The sequence below is a fragment of the Sinocyclocheilus anshuiensis genome, unplaced genomic scaffold (assembly GCF_001515605.1).
Source record: "Sinocyclocheilus anshuiensis isolate Anshui unplaced genomic scaffold, SAMN03320099.WGS_v1.1 scaffold2736, whole genome shotgun sequence".
NCBI classification, from domain to species: Eukaryota; Metazoa; Chordata; class Actinopteri; order Cypriniformes; family Cyprinidae; genus Sinocyclocheilus; species Sinocyclocheilus anshuiensis.
Window position 1 is genome coordinate 115,589 of NW_015544627.1, and position 23,725 is coordinate 139,313.

Genomic DNA, 23,725 nt, shown 5'->3' on the forward strand with positions numbered 1-23,725 from the left:
TATGTTTGAATCTGAAGTGAAGTGTGGCCAAGTATGGTGACCCATACTCAGAATTTGTGCTCTGCATTTAATCCATTCAAGTACACACACACACACACACCGTGAACACACACCAGGAGCAGTGGGCAGCCATATTGCTGCGGCCCCCCTGGGAGCAGTTGGGGGTTTGGTGCTTTGCTCAAGGGTCTCACCTCAGTCGCTTGTTATTCAGTCCCCCCACCTACAATCCCTGCCGGACCTGAGACTCGAACCTGCAACCTTCGGTCAAGTCAGACTCTACCCATTAGTCCACGACTGCCCCCCTTCGTAGTAGGTAGAAAACCCTTCGTCATAAGATTTTCATTTCTAAATTATAAGGTTGCTCACTAAATGGAAACAAATATTATTGGGACAGTTCCTGCTGTTTTTTTTTCCACAGGTAGCAGGGAATAAAATGCAAAGAACAAAATGTTTAAAAATGCGTTTGTTTTCTTGTAAGGTGTTTAAATATTGCTGGCCCACTTTGGAATTCAGGTAAAGTGGGCCAACTTTTAACCTTCAATAATTATACTCAAATTAATTAAATAAATTGTCATTCACAGGTTATTTTGTGTTATAGTCACATTTTAACATATTTTATAGTTCATTTTATCAATATTCTGATTTCTGTATATTCTGATATTCAGATTGAATCACATTTAATGTCAACACAGCATGTTCTTTCATTTGTTTTCACACATGAATTGAGATGAGGATTTACACATGATTGTTAAATATGTTTTATCTATCTATCAATAAAATACACTCTTAAAAATAAAGGTGCTTAAAAGGTTCTTCACAGCGAAGCCATAGAAGAACCATTTTTGGTTCCACAAAGAAACATTCAGTCAAAGGTTCTTTAAAGAACCATCTCTTTCTTACCTTTTTATAATGTGAAGAACCTTCTTTCACCGCAAAGAATCTTTTGTGAAACAGAAAGGTTCTTCAGATGTTAAAGGTTCTTTATGGAACCATTTAGACAAAAACGTTCTTCTATGGCATCGTGAAGCACCTTTATTTTTAAGTGTGACGTTTCAGGAAAGCCACACATTTGCGAGTAATTCACATTTGCACACTCTCTCTGCTGCTCTATCTCTTTAGCATTGTTTATTATTTTGTTTATTAACATATTTTCTAACAGAAATGCATTCAAATAGTACAGGAAAACACAAATGTGACCTGAACAAACGCAAAATGCAATTCACATTTCAATACAATATTCAAGCTAAGTAAGAGATTAGCTGTTCATTTTCTTATTTTTATAGTTTAGTTTTAAATGTAAATTCACAATATCAATAAAACATGTGTCCCTCATTCCTGAAAATACATTTTGCTATTTATATATAGTACAGTACAATTTTAAAGTAATGTACTGTAAAATGGGCCTTTATAGAAGAAACAGTTATTCATTTGGAGCTTTCCGAGCTCAAAAAACAAAGATGTAACTGTAAAGTTATAAATTGTTACTCCCTCACCACTGTATGTTTCCATACAAGTAATTTATTTCCCTTTACAATGCACACATTAAATCGTTTTCTGGAGTTTTCAAATGTGATTGTTTTGAGAATAGCACAAATGTGCTTTTTACCCTCCACCAATAATAATAATAATAGCCTAATAATAATACAAAATTTAAAGAAGACTAAATAAAACAGTTCAGCAGTGAAACAGCTCTACATAAATAGTATTAACAGCTATAAAATAAGACACTCGGATAACATGTTTTTCTTTCATTTGTAGAAAGGATCTGAGACTATAACATTTATCGTAAAAACATAGATTCTGTTATATAAAATCAGCTGTATATTAATGACACTTGAGCAGAATGTATTACTTCCTGAACATGATGCTGTGGTCCTCAGTGTTGTTTGGCACAGCAAAAACATCTGAAGAACTTCCTGTACTGCTGCCTGACCTGAACAAGAACGAGACGAGAGGAGCTGAGTCACTTCATGAGATCAATTTAACCTCTGAAACTCAAGAACCAGAATGGAGTTTGTTTGGAATAAACAGGTTATAAAAAGTGGCTTTTAGATACTAGATCTGCATTTTTAGAAATAAATATTCATGCTTTCCTTTACTTCCATAACCTATGCGGGATGATAAAATGTATTATTAGGACAAAATAAAGAAGAAGAGAAAAAATATTTTAAACTGTGATGCTATCTTTTGAAAACAGAGCCTAACATTTTAAAGTAGTTTTAAAAGCTTGGAGATCAAAGGCATTCTCTGTCATTTTAAATTAGAATTTTTAACAGTTGGAGTCTGAATAGTTTTAGTTAATTTGAACATTCCATCACAGGAAGGAAATGGAAGTGTAAAGGTCATTGCACACAGAGTCCGAAATTTTCGTATGCTCTTTTTTGTATTCGTTATCCTAACTTTTGTGAAACAGAAAGGTTCTTCAGATGTTAAAGGTTCTTTATGGAACCATTTAGACAAAAACGTTCTTCTATGGCATCGTGAAGCACCTTTATTTTTAAGTGTGACGTTTCAGGAAAGCCACACATTTGCGAGTAATTCACATTTGCACACTCTCTCTGCTGCTCTATCTCTTTAGCATTGTTTATTATTTTGTTTATTAACATATTTTCTAACAGAAATGCATTCAAATAGTACAGGAAAACACAAATGTGACCTGAACAAACGCAAAATGCAATTCACATTTCAATACAATATTCAAGCTAAGTAAGAGATTAGCTGTTCATTTTCTTATTTTTATAGTTTAGTTTTAAATGTAAATTCACAATATCAATAAAACATGTGTCCCTCATTCCTGAAAATACATTTTGCTATTTATATATAGTACAGTACAATTTTAAAGTAATGTACTGTAAAATGGGCCTTTATAGAAGAAACAGTTATTCATTTGGAGCTTTCCGAGCTCAAAAAACAAAGATGTAACTGTAAAGTTATAAATTGTTACTCCCTCACCACTGTATGTTTCCATACAAGTAATTTATTTCCCTTTACAATGCACACATTAAATCGTTTTCTGGAGTTTTCAAATGTGATTGTTTTGAGAATAGCACAAATGTGCTTTTTACCCTCCACCAATAATAATAATAATAGCCTAATAATAATACAAAATTTAAAGAAGACTAAATAAAACAGTTCAGCAGTGAAACAGCTCTACATAAATAGTATTAACAGCTATAAAATAAGACACTCGGATAACATGTTTTTCTTTCATTTGTAGAAAGGATCTGAGACTATAACATTTATCGTAAAAACATAGATTCTGTTATATAAAATCAGCTGTATATTAATGACACTTGAGCAGAATGTATTACTTCCTGAACATGATGCTGTGGTCCTCAGTGTTGTTTGGCACAGCAAAAACATCTGAAGAACTTCCTGTACTGCTGCCTGACCTGAACAAGAACGAGACGAGAGGAGCTGAGTGACTTCATGAGATCAATTTAACCTCTGAAACTCAAGAACCAGAATGGAGTTTGTTTGGAATAAACAGGTTATAAAAAGTGGCTTTTAGATACTAGATCTGCATTTTTAGAAATAAATATTCATGCTTTCCTTTACTTCCATAACCTATGCGGGATGATAAAATGTATTATTAGGACAAAATAAAGAAGAAGAGAAAAAATATTTTAAACTGTGATGCTATCTTTTGAAAACAGAGCCTAACATTTTAAAGTAGTTTTAAAAGCTTGGAGATCAAAGGCATTCTCTGTCATTTTAAATTAGAATTTTTAACAGTTGGAGTCTGAATAGTTTTAGTTAATTTGAACATTCCATCACAGGAAGGAAATGGAAGTGTAAAGGTCATTGCACACAGAGTCCGAAATTTTCGTATGCTCTTTTTTGTATTCGTTATCCTAAAAATTGGTCACGCACAGAAACCTTGCACACGGAGTCCGATGCCTATTAATTAATCCGTTGCGGAAAAATTCGCAAAACAGTACTAAATGGAGTCTTCAAGCAGTGAGGATGATTTTGTTGTCCTCTCGCTTCTTAAAAAGAGAAAAAGAAAGGAAATATTGGGTCCATCCAATCCTGAGCTATAGAGAGGAAGGTATTAAGGAGCAGCGGGATTATCACGGGTGATTCAAAGTTTACTTCAGGATGTCAGTGGCTCAGTTTGATGCTTTGCCAGCCATACTAGAGCCAGATATTAAAAAGAAGACCACCAATTTCTGTGAACTCAGTGTGCAAGGATCTTTACAGTGCTTTGTGCTGCGAGATGAAGTGGATCAACTTGACAGTCGCCATTCTGGATTTTGTTGTTCGCTTGTACGGTGGCTCTGAATTGTCAAAACACCTCTCAAAATGCATCTGCGTGCTTGGAGCAGTCAAATGGGGAATCTACCTATACATATGGCTACAACAATGAGCATGATGTTATTATTTACACGGTCGTCAAGGTTACGCCGAGCGAATGTGAGCAGCCACGCCATCGTTTTCCAAAGTCTCTGTTTTGGTCCGTTTACACTTAGTCACAGAACACCAAAAAAAGAACAGGACCTCAGTGAAAACATCCAGATTACACATGTAAACTGAGTGATGTCTGACCTCATTATTGAGGACACAGTAGATCAGGAAGATGAAGGTTCCCTGCTGGGAGTTCAAGATCAGGAAGAGGATCTCCAGCACCTTACTGCCATTAGTGAAGAAACCCAGAATCCAGGAGCAACCAAGAACCACAAACTGGCCCAGTGTTTTAAACACCATAATCCTGCAGAGAAACAGACAAAGAATGAGTGTTAAAGTGTCTATATTGACTATGTGATTTTCTATAGAGTGATTAAATAATAATGTTACTTGGTTTGCTTCATCTGTGAAACTTCAGCATTGAGATTTTTGAGAGTTGTGTTCAGAGTGATGACAATCTTGATGAAGAGAACCGTGTTTGACTGCAAAGTAGAAGAGTAATTAATCACCTTGTTTTCCGTTTAATATAAATAAAAGTCATGAGAAATAAGAAATGTATTTACTGCTAGTATGACACAAACAGGACCCAGAAAACTCCAGATGAAGCCTTTATCTATTTTAATCCAGCAGCTGTTTAGAGAAAAATCAATATAAAAACTGAATGAATTTGTCAGAAATACTATTTCAGGTATCGACCGGTTATATATTATAGATTTTAATCTTGTGCATGACACTGATACAGCCTGTGTGTATATTTTATCAGACAGCAGAAGTATCACAAAAGTCCAGAGCTGCTTTATTTCCTTCTAATCAAATTAACTTCAAAACAACAACAACTCACCGTTCGCTGCCATAGCCTTCAGGAACCAGACCGACAGACACACACACCACAACCAGAGCAACCACATATCCAATCACACACAGGAAGATCTGTGATAGGTTCTTCACACAGATGAAGAGCAGCACTGCTTCAATGAACATCCACACAAAGCCGGAGAGAAAGAGGAAGTGCAGAAGGCCAGAGATCACGGCACACAACACCTGGAGACCATGAGAGACGGTTATGATGATTTTCAGTGAGGCTGTGCTGAGCTGTAGGGCTACTTCATCATTCTCACCTGCTGACGCCGTATGAAGCTCAGGAACTGCTGCGTGAGCAGGAACAGAAGGTGAGCCAGCAGAAGACTGATGCAGATGTTGATTCGAGCTACATTATTCACTCCAGGACTCCACTGACAAAGGGCAAAGGTCAACAGGGCCAAACTGAAGAACACCAGCCCCACAATCACACACACCACATTCAACAGCTCCATCAGTGGGTCGCTCTGAGAAAACATGTCAGAGTTCATGAGTGCCAAATCTGTGCTGTTCTGCAGTGTTCACTGGAAATGTTCTGTACCTCTGGTGGGTGGCTGGTTTGCATGATGAGAGCGAATGTGGACAGATGATCACAGGAACACACAGTGTAGCTGCTGTTGGTCTTTAAAACAGAACAACCATCTACAATCCACTCGCTGATATTCCAGTACACACAGGACAGAGAACCACTGGGATCAAACTCCTGAAAAAGATGAAGAAAATATCAGAACACTGAATATTAGATGTTTCCAGATGTTCATCAGTTCTCAGGTTGGACAAACACATGTCAGTGTCTCACTCTGATGTGTTTTAGGGTGAAGTTGACTGGTTTGGTGAGTTTAGTGTTGGTGGTTTTGGGAAGAGTAGCTGAGATCACAGTGGACATCATGGTTTTAATCGTGTTGTTTGATGTGTTGAAGAAGTCTGGCTTCAGTAGATTCTCCATCATGTTGTAGCTCATGAAAGCCACTGCAGCTGATCCTGTGTGACAGAAACAGAAAAAGAAACTTACATTAAATAATATATGCTACAATAACAACAACAACAACAACCAAAAAGTAAGTAAATGTGGTTTAGTGGTAATGGTATAATATATCTTCCCACATTTTTTAAATAAAACTAAAACATTTGACATACTTTCAATGTTGTTCTTGGATATCCCAATGAGATCAATGTCCACAGAAGAATTTGTCGTGTCAAGTCGAAGGATTTTATTTAAGGTGACCTGTGGTCCAACCATGAAGACTTGACCCTCTGATTAAACACAAACAAGCAGTTGCGTGCTATTTAATTGTATGTACTATATATATATATATATATATATATATATATATTTATATACTGTATATATATAAATGAAAGTTCACTTAAATAATTTACTTTGCACAAAGGTGCATGTCTGATTTAGTTTTAACCTTTCTAGTCTATTTTAATCTACTATTTGAATAAATGTAAATGTAAAAAAATTGTCTTTTCTTATTTTCTGTCTTTCCTGTGTGACCTAGTTTCTGTCTCCCCTTTGATTTCGTCATTTGCTTCGCCTGTGTCTCATTAATTATCCTCATTTGCCCTCCTATTTAAGTTGTAGTCAGTTCTTGGTCCTGTATTGATGTTATAACGTTGTCTCTATGTGTGTCTCCTGCCTACCTTCTGTGGATTTACCCTCTGTGTCGATTTATTAATAGACTATTCACCTCCAGCAGTCGTTCTTACCGCAGTGTGACATAATACCGGACCGTTTAAATAATGGAATGGGCAACCCCATTCATTTCCGTGGCTAGGGAAAGCCACAATTCTTTTGTTTTCTTTACGTTTTTCACGTCTCGCCACCATTAGCCCCTTCGACAACGAGACTCTGAAATCACTATCACCCCGTGGACCTCCCAGACACGACGGGACTGAGCTGGAGGAAGGCAATGTTCCGGTCCGTGGAGAGCCTCTGGCCCCGATCCAGTACAGCGCAAGACCCAGAGCCCAGCCAAACATCACCGCGCTGTGCGGAGCTGCTCGAGCCCACCGCAGACGGAGAGCCAGAGCCAGAGCCTGCCGTGGTCAAGGAGCCATCACCCATCGGAGTGACATAGCTGAAGATTGCCAAATGTCTGACCAGGTGCATGTGCCGGCAGCGCAAGCGACGATGGATACTGCAGTGGAGATCATGGGGACGAAGAAAAGCCCTGTCCACTACACCATCACTGGGGGTGAGCTGAGGTTGGAATTATGGATTTTGAGTAGGGCTGGACGATATGGCCAAAATTGATATCACAATATATTTCTTAATTGCGGTCGATACGATATAATTCCGATATCGATATGAACACTATTTATCTGAAATAGAAATATTTTGTAACATTATAAATGCCTTTATCATCACTTTTGATCAATTTTAAGCATCCTTGCTAAATAAAAGTATTAATTTCTATAATTTCTTCCCCCAAAAAAAAATTAATAAAATTATACTGAATGGAATAGTGTATAATGTTACAAAAGCTTTTTATTTCAGATAAATGCTGATCTTTGGATCTTTCTATTCATCAAAGAATCCAGAAAAAAAAATGTACTCCACTGTTTTAAATATTGATAATCAGCAAATCAGCATATTAGAATGATTTCTGAAGGATCATGTGACACTGAAGACTGGAGTAATGATGCTGAAAATTCAGCTTTGATCACAGTCGCTGCAGAAAACAAAAAAAATTGAACAACAAAAACTGGAAATGTTTCTGGAGACGGGCTTATTTAAAATGAAAACTCATTCTCTGCCAGCAGGAGGCGCTTTTAGAGTGATAAAACTAGCGGTTTCTCCAGTAATGGCTGTAATCAAAGCAGCTCCGCTCATGAATGCTACTTTATCAGGTCAAATGAAAATGCCATCGAAACTTTTCTGAAGACAGTCAATTCCCTTCAGAGATACATTCATATAAAACACCCGCGCCGTGTTATGATTTTGAAACGTGCAGTGCTCATGTTTATTCAACGAGGTCAAAAGGCACAGATAAATCAATGTATGGGAAACTGGTAATGTATATCGAAATATCGGAAATGTGTTTAAAAATCATATCACCGTTATTGAGAAAAATTATATCGCGATACATATTGATATTGAATTATTGTCCAGCCCTAATTTTGAGAGTGATATTCCCTGTCTTCTGGCTACCTCTAAACCTCCTGTCTGCCCAGAACTGTCTGTCGTTGCCCTGTCAGTGGCGCTCTCGATGCTGGGAGTGGCCTAATGGTGTGTGTGGGCAGCACACACCGTTTCAAAGCCTCCTGATCATCCTGAGATCTCGCCCAGCCTTCCTCTCCCACCACCTCTGTACCAGTTCTCACCATTACCTCCGCTGTCTCTTGTCAGCCCCTCAGCTCACCCTCAGCCCACCATCGGTGATGTGGGTTCGCTGCGGGTCTGCCAGTCTCCATCGGCATAGTGGATGGAGGACCCCTTTTCTCCACCTCCAGCCTCTGAGTCCCAGACTCCGCCTCGACCCGTCGACCCAGTGGCTCCTCTATGGCTCCTAGCTCCCTCCTCTCCGTCGTGGCCCATGAGCCCACTAGCTCCACCGGGCTCCCTTGTTCCTCTGGCTCTGCCCTGATCGGTTGTTGACCTGCCCTCGGCTCGGGACTACACTCCTCCGGCTGCACCTCGTTCCCCTGTCCCTCTGGCTCCGTTGGGCTCCTCCCTCCCTCCGGCTCCACCTTGGTCCTCCTGTCTCTCCGGCTCCACCGTGGCCTTCTGGATCCCCGCCTGCGCCTCGGTCGCCTGAGCCATCTGCTCTGCCTTGGCCCTCTGGATCCTCTGCGTCACCCTGGCTCATCGGCTCCCCATCTCTGCCTTGGGCTCCTCTCCCACCTGCTCCGCCGCTGTCAGTTGGCCCCCTGGAGTCATCAGCCCTTCCTTCGCCATGGCTCCTCCCTCCATCAGTTCCACCGTTTAACGTCAAGTTGGCTGCAGTCTGGGTCCCTCCTGGCTCCTCCTGCTCTAGCTTCCTCCTGTCTTCTCCCTGGCTCCGCCTGTCTCAGTCCTGGCTCCTCCCTCCGTCTGATCCGCCCTGGTCCTTCCTGATTTGTCCCTGGCTCCTCCCTCCGTCTGAACCGCTCTGGTCCCTTCTGGATCCTCCCTGGCTCCTCACTCCGTCGTTGCTGCCCTGGTTATCTGCCTGCCTTCCTGCCTGCCCTTCACCACTGCCTTGTCCCCAGCCCTACCCACTCCCACCCTCCTTTGTCTGTCCTGCCTGGGCACGAGGTCGCGCCTTGGGGGAGGGGGGAGTACTGTCACAGACTGTGTCATTATTATTTTCTTAGTCTTCCCTGTGTGACCTAGTTTCTGTCTCCCCTTTGATTTCGTCATTTGATTCATCTGTGTCTCATTAATTATCCTCATTTGTCCTCCTATTTAAGTTGTAGTCAGTTCACTGTTTCTTGGTCCGGTATTGATGTTGTAACATTTTCTCTATGCGTGTCTCCCGCCTACCTTCTGTGGATTTACCCTCTGTGTGGATTTAATAAAAGATTATTTGCTTTCATTTATCTTCTTCGTGCGCCTTTTTCACACCTGAGTGTGACACTTATATGTTTTGATTTTAAGGACATTTGGGTTTGGAAGCAAAACAAGATAAGAACTGGAGCACTTCAGTATACAGTGTACTGTAAGAACTGACCTTTGACCTGCAGATGACCTAACAGTTATACTGTGCTGGATCTCATGCTGTAGTGTTTTAGAGCTACTATAATTCAATAACACATCACCCGTATAATCAGAGATAAGAGTCTGAACAAGATCAATGAATCAGATGATTGTCTTCAGCATCAGCATCACCTGATCATGTTTGCTTGTGACTTTTCGTTCCATAACAACTATGCTTCATATATTCAGTTACAGCAGCCAAAGAAAAAAGTAATGTTAAAAAGTTGAGTCAAGAGTCTAACTAAAGGTGACACTAATCACTATTATAGTAACTTCAAATGAATGTTATTTTCAACAAAACATCAACATCAAAACCTCTGAAATAAATTTTGTAGACGCCTGACAGACATAAAGTCGCACTGAGGTGCATTTCCCAAAACCATCGCTAGCCAACTATGGTCACAAGTTTCGTCGTTACCAACATAGTTCACATAGCTGTGTGATTTTCGTCCAATTCTGAGCCGAATTCTGACTTGTGTGACTCTTTTTTGAGTCAGGACAAATTTCAGCTTTGTCGTGCGTCTTTTGAAGTGCAGTGTACAGGGGGTGACGAGAGGTGATAAGCCTCTCCTGAGCGGAAATCGGACAGTCGGATGAATTTCTGACATGTCAGAAATTTTGGACACCCCTCATGAGGGTATCGCACAGTTGAAGCGGAACTATGAACCGAGTAAACTCAGTGTTTTTTCCCTTCACTGCGTCTGCATGAAAACAGAAATGAAACCATGGCGACATGGCATGTGATTTGGATTGAAGCGATGGAAGCTACACAGTTCCGGGTTCAGAAGATCCCACGTGTTTATTTCGCCTGTATAGTGTGAGCAGTCAAGACACAGCTTGATGATCGGATCGTATAGTGTGAGCAAATAAATCCTGTGGTTTGGCTTGACATCGCAAGTGTTCATCACTAATGCTCAATCATCACTTAATTAATCACTTAATTACCTCATTAACTTCAATATTGCTTCAGTGTTACTTTTAACACACTGCTGGTTGTTCCCATATAAAAACAGAGCAGTGTTAATTTAACACCAGAGATTTTGCAGTGTGTCTTGTGACTGTTCACTTACAGTCTTCTCACTGTAAGTGAATCTGTGTTGAATTTTGTATTTTCTTTTTTTTCATGGTTTGTCATGAAACTACCTGCCCACGTCGCCATCTAATTTGATAAGCTTCTACCAAATGAAAGATGAATTTGCATCAAAATGTTGACCTTTGACATCCGTAACAAAAAATGCCGGCAGTGTTTCCTGCTCTTTTATAAGTTTATAAGACAATTAATTAGTTACTGTAGCTGCATGTGTTGCTGTCTGTCCCACCGCTGCTCTCTAGACTAAATAAAGTCACTGACCTCATATATAATCTGAGTTTCATTATCAATAATAATTGTGTTTCCACTTACCTACAACAGCAAGAGTAAAACTGACACTGTCACTTGTGTCTGTCGGCTTTACTAATGCAGAAATTAGTTTCTCACTAGTTTTTAACACACGGTTTCCATAGGAGGCTAGTTCAGCTGGGCTTGCTGATGATGATGACTCTACAATCTTCTCTGAAGCGTTGAAGGCCATAGTCAAAATGTTTGTCACAGTCTAATTTATTGATGAGAAAAAATGCAGTTCAATACAGTTACTGTCAGAGGTGGGGCTTTCAAGTCACAAGCAAGTCTTCAAGTCATATCCCAAGTCCTCAAAGAGTTAAAGTTAATGAGATAATTAAGTGACTAATTAAATGATGATTGAGCATTAGTGATGAACACCTGCTGTTAACAATCAACATCACTGAAGAAAAGAGAAACACAAGAACTACATCTGACTTTAGCCACAGCCTTAGATGAAATCAACTGAAAAAAACCAACAACAAAAAAACACACATACACGCAATGTCACCATAATTGTGGTCAAGGTTTGCTTTAGTTGGCCTCTTGACACTTTTATTAATTCCAAAATTATTTGTTTTTAAGCGATTGCAATGTTGTTTCAGAGCAAACATTCATGCACTGCTGAATCAAAACCACGAAGTAGCAGATGAGCTTACACTTTCTGCATATGACTCATGATGAATTAACTTACATAAATGAAGTTTATTGACTGATCATCAACTACTAAACTGAAAAAAAATAAATCCCACTAAACAAATGCCTCCGTAATGCTTTGATATTGAAAAAGAGAAAAATGTATTAGCTCAGGCTTTTAGACATGAACACTTATCATATGATCCTCGTTGCAGTTTCTCAGGACTGACATTACAAAACCTAAACTTATAATAAAAAAAAAAGTTATTTTGATTCTAGTCAGACCAGCTCATCAAGTAAAAACAACTAATAGCTGCATAGTGATATCTGTTTTTTACAACACTTCATACACTACTACAAAGAGAGATCTAACACAAGAAGTCAAGGGTCAAGAGCACAACTAAAGCAAACACTGATCTCCATGATGGTGACATCATTTTAACCAATAAAACATCAACATCTGATCCTCTGTAATTCTCAATAACAGCAGGTGTTCATCACTAATGCACAATCATCATTTAATTAGTCACTTAATTATCTCATTAACTTTAACTCTTTGAGGACTTGGGATATGACTTGAAGACTTGCTTGTGACTTGAAAGTCCCACCTCTGGTTACTGTACATGTAAATGTCAAGAAAGCCAGACAGCACTGCTGTCTGTCATATATCATCTAAATTAGATTTGATTATTTTATAATTTTTCTCCTGAAGACTTACATTTAAAGGAAGCACTTGAGCTGTGATGTTCTCGATCTGCTCAAGAAGATTTTGAAGACATCCTCCAGGGGTCTGACTCTGAAATCACAATTGAGTTTTATACAGTAAATAAAACTAACTCTGTGATTTTAATCATGTTTTGCGATATTAATAGCAAACAAAGGTAAGTTTGTGCATGTAACCATCAACAATAAATAGAAAATCACATTCATATTTCAAATATCTGCCAATGCACATCTTATGCTCTCTGTACTATTATTGAAAGAAGCTGTGAGTCCAAATCTAAAACTTCAATTTCAGAAACTCAACTTACATTGCATTCTTCCGGCAGCGTTATATTTATAACTGCAATGACAGAAATCAGCATGAAGACAATATAAAAACAAAACAGCAAATGATGTAGATGTCATTTGTGCAAAATTTTTAAAGCATAGATTAAAAGTAAATGATGAATGTGACCATGAGTACAGAAGCCCTAAGATTTTTTATTTTTTTTTATTTTTTGTATCTCTCCGATTTTTATCTAAAAAATGTTTTGTCCTCTCCCAATATTTTTTCTCTCTCCTAAAAAAATGACTTATTATTTATTATTATTATTATTAGCTCCAATTTACACTCCCGTTTATACTACAGTTCCTCCCACTGAAAGCTGCACGGATTATCATACAGACATAAATACGATGCATTTCTAGGACTTAAAAGGTCTCTGTGGCAAAAGCAAAAGTACCTTGTTTTGGCCGGTGCAATAAGAAGCATATTATTATTGTAAATGTTTTTTTTACTTTGATAGGCTGTACAACAATGGAATTCAAAGTGTCTCCATTTTTTTTTTCTGCAGAAAGCCGTTCTCAAGTTATGTGCATTCCCAGTCAACACGTGAGATCATGCTATGGTCACAGTGACATCACATCATTCTCATAGTGTGATACTCACAGTGAGAGTAATATGTGAGCTCATTGTGAATTCAAAATGTTGAGCAGGTTGAGAGGAGGCAGTTCAAATATCAGTCACCGAGGAGGCTTTCTATATCCTGTTTCTCAACACTATCACAGTGATATCACATGCTGAGCTCATGAGTGCACACTCAGCTAACAGCTTATTGTTATAAGAACCTTCTCCAAACATACAACTGACTTCCAGACACAGCCTTCGATGAAATCAACTGAAATACAAAAGACATCCAATCTTTGGTGATCTCAGCAGAGAATGATTAAACAACTCCACAAACAGCATCACCAGCTTCACTCATTATTAACCAGACTGACTTTATTTCTGTCAGACATCTACAAAAGCGCTTATTGAGAATTAACAGAGATTTAGATGATGATGTTTTATTGTTTCATTTGACGTTAATCACCATCAAGGTGATTATTGTTTGCTTTAGTTGGGCTCTTGACCCTTGACTTCATAATATGGTATTTTTTGGGCTGCTGTAACTGAGTTTGTAAAGCACATTTGTTATGGCAAGGAATGCCAAAAAACTACAACCAGGTGATATCGGTTTATTATTGATCTCACATTAATATGAGCACACATTGAGGGCACTGTGAGGTTACACTTTTAGCTCATTGTGATCTCATCATGAGTATCCTAGGAGCTCATGGTGACATAACTGTGAGATCAAAGTTTAGACTGGGTTACATGGTAGAGATACTGAGGAAAACAAAGGGAAACATGCGGAAGATTTCACATCGTGTATACGCTCCGCATGTTATAATCACAGACTGTAAAAAGATGGACGTAGTGTCTCCACTTCCTTCCACTATAAAAAAAAGCGAAGCCAAAACATCCCAGGATTGCTGTGTTTCAGACAACTCGAAATTCAGATTTTTCCTGTATATATAAATAATGTTTAATTATGTTTAAAGTCAGAAATTCGACCTGTGAGCTCGTGGCAGGTCGATCAACCCCGTCTTCAGCGAGACGCATCATTTGACGTCACTGCTTCCAGCGAGCATAGTTTGGCACCTTATATCAAACTTAAAAACATTAAACATTGTTTATAAAATGATACATTAATTTTTGCTTTTCGACAGATGTTTTCAAAATGAATGGCAGCACTTTAACATACATCAGCCTGATAAGAACTACCTAAAATGATGGAACCCATCTTTGGAAAAAATTTATTTGAAGTGTAATTTGATTATGTAGTTTGGCTCACGTCCCATTCATTTACACGGAGAAGGCGGGTTTATGACCTATACTGCAGCCAGCCACCAGATGGCGATCGAAATTTAGGCTTCAATTTTCATAATGTGATTTCACTACATTTCCAGGGAAACGTCTCTTTTTTATTTTACTTTATCTTTATTATCAAACTCAGCTTTGTGGGGAAGTCGTGGCCTAATGGTTAGAGAGTCGGACTCGTAACCCAAAGGTTGTGGGTTCGAGTCTCGTACCGGCAGGGATTGTAGGTGGGGGGAGTGAATGTACAGCGCTCTCTCCCACCTTCAATACCACGACTGAGGTGCCCTTGAGCAAGGCACCGAACCCCCAACTGCTCCCCGGGTGCCGCAGCATAAATGGCTGCCCACTGCTCCGGGTGTGTGTTCACGGTGTGTGTATGTTCACTGCTGTGTGTGTGCGCTCTAAGGATGGGTTAAATGCAGAGCACCATACTTGGCCACATGTCACGTCACGTTTTCACAGTGAAAGCCCTGCACAATTAATTCCATATCGCAACTTATTGTTTCTTTGTTGTAGGTGTCTATGGACCTAATCAAGCTACTATTACTGCCAACCATGGGCGACATAACTCTTATTTATAAACTAACTAACTAACTAACTAAATACTTAAAAACATAAATAAATAAAATAAAATAAAATTCTTTATGGAGTCAATACAGCACAGTCAAGAATAACTTGAGGTTGCCAACATTTGCTAAACTGTGGACTAGCTTTGACCCTTGCAGCTGATTTGAAAGGTGATGCCATTTTAAGTGTCTGTTGATGGTCTTTCATTTTTAACCAGAAATGTGCACGCTGCTTTTCTGATGTTCACCGAAGTTTTCCGTGTCTTTTTCCTGTGTCGCTTGAAATGTGTCCCTTTTGAATCGTTGTTACCAAAGGCGAGACACGTGACAAAAAAAAACAAAAAAGATCAGTTCACTGTCATAAATCACATACCATTCATTCCTGAACTTTCTACCGTCCGTTACTGGAAATTATAGTTTATCCCTTCAAGGGAACTCAACACTGCATCCCCTAGGGAACACTTTGGGGAATGTCTTCAGCACACCCGGTTTCTGAAGTACGTGTGAAAACACTCCAAATCATTAGCCCGCACAGCCCGTGTCGCCATTAACGGAAGCGCCCGGAAGTATAAGAGTGCACCTGTAACGCATGTTATCAACTTACTTTGTTTTCAGGAGCCGTTTGTGTGCATTTGACTCACGAGACAGCGGCATGCACTCATGGTCAAAGCCGTCGCTAGTGGGGTGAAAGGTGGTGACGATTATCCTCTCTTCTCCATTATTATAATTAGAAATTTTAGATTAATAACTCCTCACAAAGACTGCATACTGAATCTAGATGAAGATTGTCTTGTTATCATCATTAACAAACCGTCTCTTTTTGGTATTCTTTGCCATAACAAATGTACTTCACAAACACAGTTACAACAGGCCAAAAAAATATGATGTTACAAAGTCAAGGGTCAGGAGCCCAACTAAAGCAAACACGAATCACCTTGATGGTGATTAACGTCAAATGAAACAATAAAACATCATCATCTAAATCTCTGTTAATTATCAATAAGCGCTTTTGTAGATGTCTGACAGAAATAAAGTCAGTCTGGTTAATAATGAGTGAAGCTGGTGATGCTGTTTGTGGAGTTGTTTAATCATTCTCTGCTGAGATCACCAAAGATTTAATGTCTTTTGTATTTCAGTTGATTTCATCGAAGGCTGTGTCTGGAAGTCAGTTGTATGTTTGGAGAAGGTTCTTATAACAATAAGCTGTTAGCTGAGTGTGCACTCATGAGCTCAGCATGTGAGAGCACTGTGATATCACTGTGATAGTGTTGAGAAACAGGATATAGAAAGCCTCCTCGGTGACTGATATTTGAACGGTCTCCTCTCAACCTGCTCAACATTTTGAATTCACAATGAGCTCACATATTACTCAGACTGTGAGTATCACACTATGAGAATGGTGTGATGTCACTGTGACCATAGCATGATCTCACGTGTTGACTGGGAGTGTTTGCATGAGCGCGTTCGCCTCTTGAGGGAGTCGAACAGGCTCAATGCGATGCGGTCGCGACAGTTTCTGTTCTCGCCTGATTCTTGAGGGAATCTAGTGTTTGAATAGAGCGAGTTTGGCTCTCGGGGGAGCTAAATGCACGCTGCGTGATGCGATCATGCTGAGAAATGCCTCGTATGCTTGATTCTCTTTTGAGGAATAAGAATTGAGTGCCTACCACCCGTGGTTCGGATCCCGCAACTGCCAAGGCAGCTAGGCAGACCGATAACCGGGATTGTAGGCAGGGCATGGAAGGAATCTGAGTGCTTTCCCTTTCAGGAGTTCCTTTCATTCTTTTCTTTCCCGAGGGACAGTAGTCAGCTTTTGCACGAGCATGCCCGGCTCTCAGCGCGATCAGGTCAATGATTTGGAGTGTTTTTACACGTGCTTCAGACAGTGGTCCAGGCGTTGCCTCTTGTGGAGAAAAATAAAAAGTGTTTGGAGAGAGAAAAATCTAGAACTTAGGCTTGGGAAGGATCTGATGTTTTTTGTTCCTCCATATTGTGGTTCAGGGCTTCCATACATAAGTGTGGATGAGCAAAAACTAGTTTGTAGAAATTTAAGAAAGAACGAAAGAAAGAAAGAAAGAAATTAGTCTGTTCAGAATCTGTGAACAATCATACCATCATACTCATGCATTGCCCTCAAAAATGAAAATGTCTGCAATGACCTACACCTGCACATTTTTACACACTATTTTATACCTTGACTTACAACCACACTTATTCAATTCTACAGATCCACAAACATTCAGTCAAAACACAATCAACAGAGGAAATATCAGACTACATTACCAGCTGGGCTCGTCTCTGGTCTGACTGTTGTATGAGTGCCGCTGATGTTAGTAGCAGCTGAAAAATATAATGACTGATGAATATCAATGAACTAAGACACAAATAATACAAATGACACACAAAAATATCTATTTAATAATGTTGGGTTAAAAATAACCCAACAAGTAACCCAACTATGGATTAGTGTAGCACCTTCCCAACTGTAGATTATTTTAACCCAGCAGGTTGGGTTAAATGTTTGACCCAACATGCTGGGTTGTTTAATTAACTCAAATATTGATTGAAAATTACTATTTCTGCCTTAAAATGAATTAAAAATAGTTTGGAAATAACAAATCAGACACAGAATTACTAGGCAACAGTAATAATCAAAAGGTGAACATTTATTAATAAGTGAAAACACCCATAGACAAAAATACAAGACAAACTGAATTATACAGCATAGTTTTCAATATTGCATACATTTAAACTCATTTAACAAACATTTTAGAAATGAAAATATAGTAACATTTTAATTTAAGTATATTAAACCGTTCTCTATTATCCTTTTTAATCGAAATAGTGCCGATGTGTTGCTGAAATCTGAGCTGGTGATGGGCTGCTGTTCGGCGGGGGAACTGCGAACCTCAGACCACCGCCTCGTGTTTCACTCGTAGCTGAAAGATGCCATGACTCAGGGCCGGCCTTGACCAATTTGGTGCCCTAGGCAAGATTTAGCTGGTGCCCCTTGCATCGCAGCCAATTCCACCACCGATCATTTACACAGAAACTGCATAGCTTTATGACATAAAACAAATTATACATACAATATAAATAAGACAGTTGCACAAAAAAACTAAACAAAAAAACCTGACATTAACTCAGCTACCTTAAATTAGAGAACTTTAGTGTCGGTAGCTATAATACTAACATTTAAGTCTTAATTTCTTAATTTCAGACATTCAAACATTTAGGGATGCACTGATATTAACTTTTAATGGCAGATTCCAATACTGATTTTTAATGTTCAGACCACCGCCTCGTGTTTCACTCGTAGCTGAAAGATGCCATGACTCAGGGCCGGCCTTGACCAATTTGGTGCCCTAGGCAAGATTTAGCTGGTGCCCCTTGCATCGCAGCCAATTCCACCACCGATCATTTACACAGAAACTGCATAGCTTTATGACATAAAACAAATGATACATACAATATAAATAAGACAGTTGCACAAAAAAACTAAACAAAAAAACCTGACATTAACTCAGTTACCTTAAATTAGAGAACTTTAGTGTTGGTAGCTATAATACTAACATTTAAGTCTTAATTTCTTAATTTCAGACATTCAAACATTTAGGGATGCACTGATATTAACTTTTAATGGCAGATTCCAATACTGATTTTTAATGTATTTTTTTTTTTAAGCAAAAGACAAGAAAGAATAAAAATATGAGTGCATGAACAAGATGTTTATTTGCTTTATTAGCCTACATTTTGATGTTAATTAGACTGTATAATTTCAAAACCTGAAGCAAAAACAGAATGGTCTGACTTTAGCTTTGTGAAATTAGGTCATACAAAACATACCAAACAGCAGACGGGCTGAATGAAAATGCAAATTCACTCTCTGACAGCAGGTGGTGCTTAAAGCTGATATTAACTTTTAATGGCAGATTCCAATACTGATTTTTAATGTTTTGTTTTTTTTTAAGCAAAAGACAATTTAGAATAAAAAAAGAATAAAAATATGAGTGCATGAACAAGATGTTTATTTGCTTTATTAGCCTACATTTTGATGTTAATTAGACTGTATAATTTCAAAACCTGAAGCAAAAACAGAATGGTCTGACTTTAGCTTTGTGAAATTAGGTCATACAAAACATACCAAACAGCAGACGGGCTGAATGAAAATGCAAATTCACTCTCTGACAGCAGGTGGTGCTTAAAGAACAGCAGCGATGCATTGCTTCCTTGATTACCGCTGTAAACCCTAAATGCGTTATACGTAGGCAAGGTGAAAGGAAAATACTGTACCATCTAAACTTTTTCTTAAGACAATCAGTTCCCATCAGAGATACATTCATATAAACCCCCACCCAATTAAATATTTAGGATTTTCTTCCAATACTTCGCGCATCGTGAACAGTGAGTTTGCTTTGCCTGCTAATGTATTTTCTCCTCTTTGTGTCTCTGGCCTCTGTTAACACCGTTAACAGACTCTGGGAAGAAAAAACAAACAAACAAAAAAAACCCTCCAGTTCCGATTTATGGCCTATGGTCGATGGTTGATCGGTGCATCTCTGCTCAAATTCAAACATTAAACTACTTTTATTTTGGTAGTTTGCCAGCAAATAAATAAATGTGCTGCATGTTTCAGAGTGAAGCGCTGCGTGTCATGATCTGCACTCGAACTATAACCCGCTTCACTTTTTTTTTATTAAATCGCAGCCTTCGCAATATGACTATGGCATTAAGCAATAATGTGATATTGATTATATATCGATATATAGTGCACCCCTAATAAAAATAATATTATAAAAAAAATAAATACAAATAATAATAATAAAAAAAACTTACTCATTTGGGCGCACCTATGGATGGACTGCGCCCCTAGCATTTGCCTATTCCGCCTATGTGACGGGCTGGCCCTGCCATGACTGACTCCATAACCTGCCCATAAACAAACAGTACAGAGTTTTGAGAACATAGTTCGCGCTGAGTACACTCTAAAAAAATGCTGGGTTAACATAACCCAATTTGGGTTATTTTGGCAACCCAACGCTGGGTCAAATATGGACAAACCCAGCGTTGGGTTATTTTAACCCAGCCGGTTGGGTTAAATCTTTGACCCAACATGCTGGGTTGTTTTATTTAACTCAACTATTGATTAAAATTACTACATTGCTGGTTAAAAACAAACCTGAAATAGGTTTAATAATAATAATAGTAATAAAAAAATCACAGAGAATTACTAGAGGCAACAGTAAAAATCAAAAGGTAAAAATGTATTAATAAAAAAGAACATCCAAATGTAAGACAAAAGAAAGCATATAATTCATATAGCAAAAAGCATGATATATTTTTATGCTCAATGAACAATAAAACAGCATATAAAACATTTAAATCCAATTTCCGTTTTATAAATATCAAAATAAATAACATCAATAAATTACATTAGCTTCGATTTTAACATTTACATTATATACACAAGTAAACACACAAGTAAAATGCTTCATATATATTAGTTTGACGACTTTCCCCTTCATATAAACTCACATAACTTTTTAGAGAGTAAGTTTAACAAAGAGGCACAAGAACACAGTGGCACAAGTAAAATGCTTTAGATATATGTATTAGTCTGACAACTGTTTGCCAACAACAACAAAGGCTTGATGGCATTGACTGTCATCCCCAAGACCAAGGACAAAGGGGAAGGGTTTAGTGAGCTCAGCCTCCTTCAAGTATTCAACCATGTTGGTCCCAACCTGTTAAAAACAGAAGAATGTTAAAAACATACAACTCACTATGCATTCACAATGCAGCATTATAAAACAAAATCAATCATTAATATTTTATATATCGTGCAGTTGACTCAAATGACATTCTACATTCATTTGCATAATTAGTCCTTCAGTCTTTATAGGGTGCTTCTCAAATGGAAGGTTGCATCCTAGTAAGGCTGTGTCTGTCCAAGTCCAGTCCTTCTGAGGCTTCTAGGCTATAGAGTCCTGCTCAGTATTAAATGCTACAATGAGACATCTAGTAAGTGCGCATGGCTTTGCTATGTCATAAATGTTTTCACCCCCATGGTCAAGCACAAAGGGGGGAAAAAAATATATTATAAATCTTTATATTAACTGACTTTCTATTAAAGCAGTACAGGCAATTACAGATGTTTGTGGTCTCCCAGTGGCATTATGTTATTAATTTACAACATAACATGCCTTTATCAATCTTTTTTTTTTGCATTACATAGTGACAAGTAGCCACACAATATCAGTCTATATTAGCACAGCTGTGATTTGGATGCAAGTAGATTCTACATTAATTTGCATAATTAGTCCTTCAGTCTTTATTGGGTGCTTCTCAAATGGAAGGTTGCATCCTAGTAAGGCTGTGTCTGTTCAAGTCCAGTCCTTCTGAGGCTTCTAGGCTATAGAGTCCTGCTCAGTATTAAATGCTACAATGAGACATCTAGTAAGTGCGCATGGCTTTGCTATGTCAATACAGGTTTTCACCCCCATGGTCAAGTACAAAGGGGGGAAAAAAGTATATTATAAATCTTTATATTAACTGACTTTCTAGTAAAGCAGTACAGGCAATTACAGATGTTTGTGGTCTCCCAGTGGCATTATGTTATTAATTTACAACATAACATGCCTTTATCAATCTTTTTTTTTTTTTTTTTCATAGTGAGCTCAGCCTCCTTCAAGTATTCAACCATGTTGGTCCCAACCTGTTAAAAACAGAAGAATGTTAAAAACATACAACTCACTATGCATTCACAATGCAGCATTATAAAACAAAATCAATCATTAATATTTTATATATCGTGCAGTTGACTCAAATGACATTCTACATTCATTTGCATAATTAGTCCTTCAGTCTTTATAGGGTGCTTCTCAAATGGAAGGTTGCATCCTAGTAAGGCTGTGTCTGTCCAAGTCCAGTCCTTCTGAGGCTTCTAGGCTATAGAGTCCTGCTCAGTATTAAATGCTACAATGAGACATCTAGTAAGTGCGCATGGCTTTGCTATGTCATAAATGTTTTCACCCCCATGGTCAAGCACAAAGGGGGAAAAAAAAATCTATTATAAATCTTTATATTAACTGACTTTCTATTAAAGCAGTACAGGCAATATGTTGTTGCCTGGATAGTCCACAACTTTTTTGTTTTGTTTTGTAATTTTCATGAGTTTAGGATGCTGTGTTGTGTTGTTTAAAGATCATATTTTTTCATTTAGTACTACCCATCAGAAGTTTCATATTATTTACATATTTCACAGAAGACAAAAGTAAAATGAAATGGAGAGTGAACTTATTGAAAATTATTTATGATCATTACTTTTAATACATTGTGTTTCCTTCTTGATAATCAGTGAATGTTTTCACTCTTTGTAATGGGATGTTCAATAAAGACATACAAGATTATAATTATAAGTCATTATCTTAAAGGCAGAGTTCATCCAAAAATTAAAATATTTTTGTTAAAATTACTCCCCCTCATGTTGTTTCAATCCCGTAAGACCTTTGTGTATCTTCGGAAAACAAATGTATATATTTGTAATGAAATCTGAGAGGTTTCTGTCCCTCCATTGACAGCCTACTCAACTACCACTTTCAAGTGACAGAAATTTTTTTCACTTCCACATCAATCTCCAATGTGCATTCACGAGAGAACAACGACAGAGCAGACATTTTCACGATACAACCCATCCCGGAAGCGCTGCACTGTTTAAAAGCAGAGGAAGAGGAACGCTGTATTCAAGCTTCACTAATTAAATTCTACATTGATGGTGCGTTAGGTCTTGTTTTTTGTTTTTTAAATGGAGCCAAAGTGAGCATTTTCTGGATGCCTTGAAAGTGGTAGTTGAGTAGGCTGTCAATGAAGGGACAGAAACCCCTCTGATTTAATTTAAAATATCTTCACTTGTATTCTGAGGATGAACAAAGCTCAACAACTTCAGGGTGAGTAATTAATGACAGAATCTTCATTTTTAGGTGAACTATCCCTTTAAATCACATCTAACCCTTACGAAAATTAACCATGGTTTTACTACAGTAAAAGTGTAGTAACCATGGGTTTTTGGCGTATTGATTACCATTTGTATAACCACAGTTTTATTACAAATACCATGGTTAAAATATATAGTTCAGTCATGAAACTCTAGATGGCGCAGGCTGACGGGTTGTTAATGTGACTGATGATATTCAGAGAGTTAAACGACTTGGCACATCCTGATTGGTTCATGCTGCATATGCAGCCAATGAGCTTACTGCCTTGCATTTATATGGCTGGCTAGCATTCACTAG

The 23,725-nt window shown here is 38.2% G+C and overlaps 1 protein-coding gene across 1 annotated transcript in view; it reads right to left on the reverse strand.

The window, feature by feature from the left end:
* Window positions 1-3,326: 3,326 nt before the first annotated feature.
* Window positions 3,327-23,725, reverse strand: part of LOC107698215 (adhesion G protein-coupled receptor E3-like) — a 24,009-nt gene continuing 3,610 nt past the window's right edge. The window contains exons 5-16 of the mRNA XM_016499178.1: window positions 12,995-13,026; window positions 12,682-12,759; window positions 11,352-11,541; window positions 6,403-6,519; window positions 6,065-6,246; window positions 5,807-5,968; window positions 5,526-5,732; window positions 5,249-5,448; window positions 4,971-5,037; window positions 4,798-4,889; window positions 4,549-4,711; window positions 3,327-3,392 (exon numbers count right to left, since the gene is read on the reverse strand). Of these exons, the coding sequence (XP_016354664.1) occupies window positions 3,336-3,392; window positions 4,549-4,711; window positions 4,798-4,889; window positions 4,971-5,037; window positions 5,249-5,448; window positions 5,526-5,732; window positions 5,807-5,968; window positions 6,065-6,246; window positions 6,403-6,519; window positions 11,352-11,541; window positions 12,682-12,759; window positions 12,995-13,026 (1,547 nt within the window). The 3' untranslated portion in view covers window positions 3,327-3,335. The remainder of the gene's footprint in view (window positions 3,393-4,548; window positions 4,712-4,797; window positions 4,890-4,970; window positions 5,038-5,248; window positions 5,449-5,525; window positions 5,733-5,806; window positions 5,969-6,064; window positions 6,247-6,402; window positions 6,520-11,351; window positions 11,542-12,681; window positions 12,760-12,994; window positions 13,027-23,725) is intronic.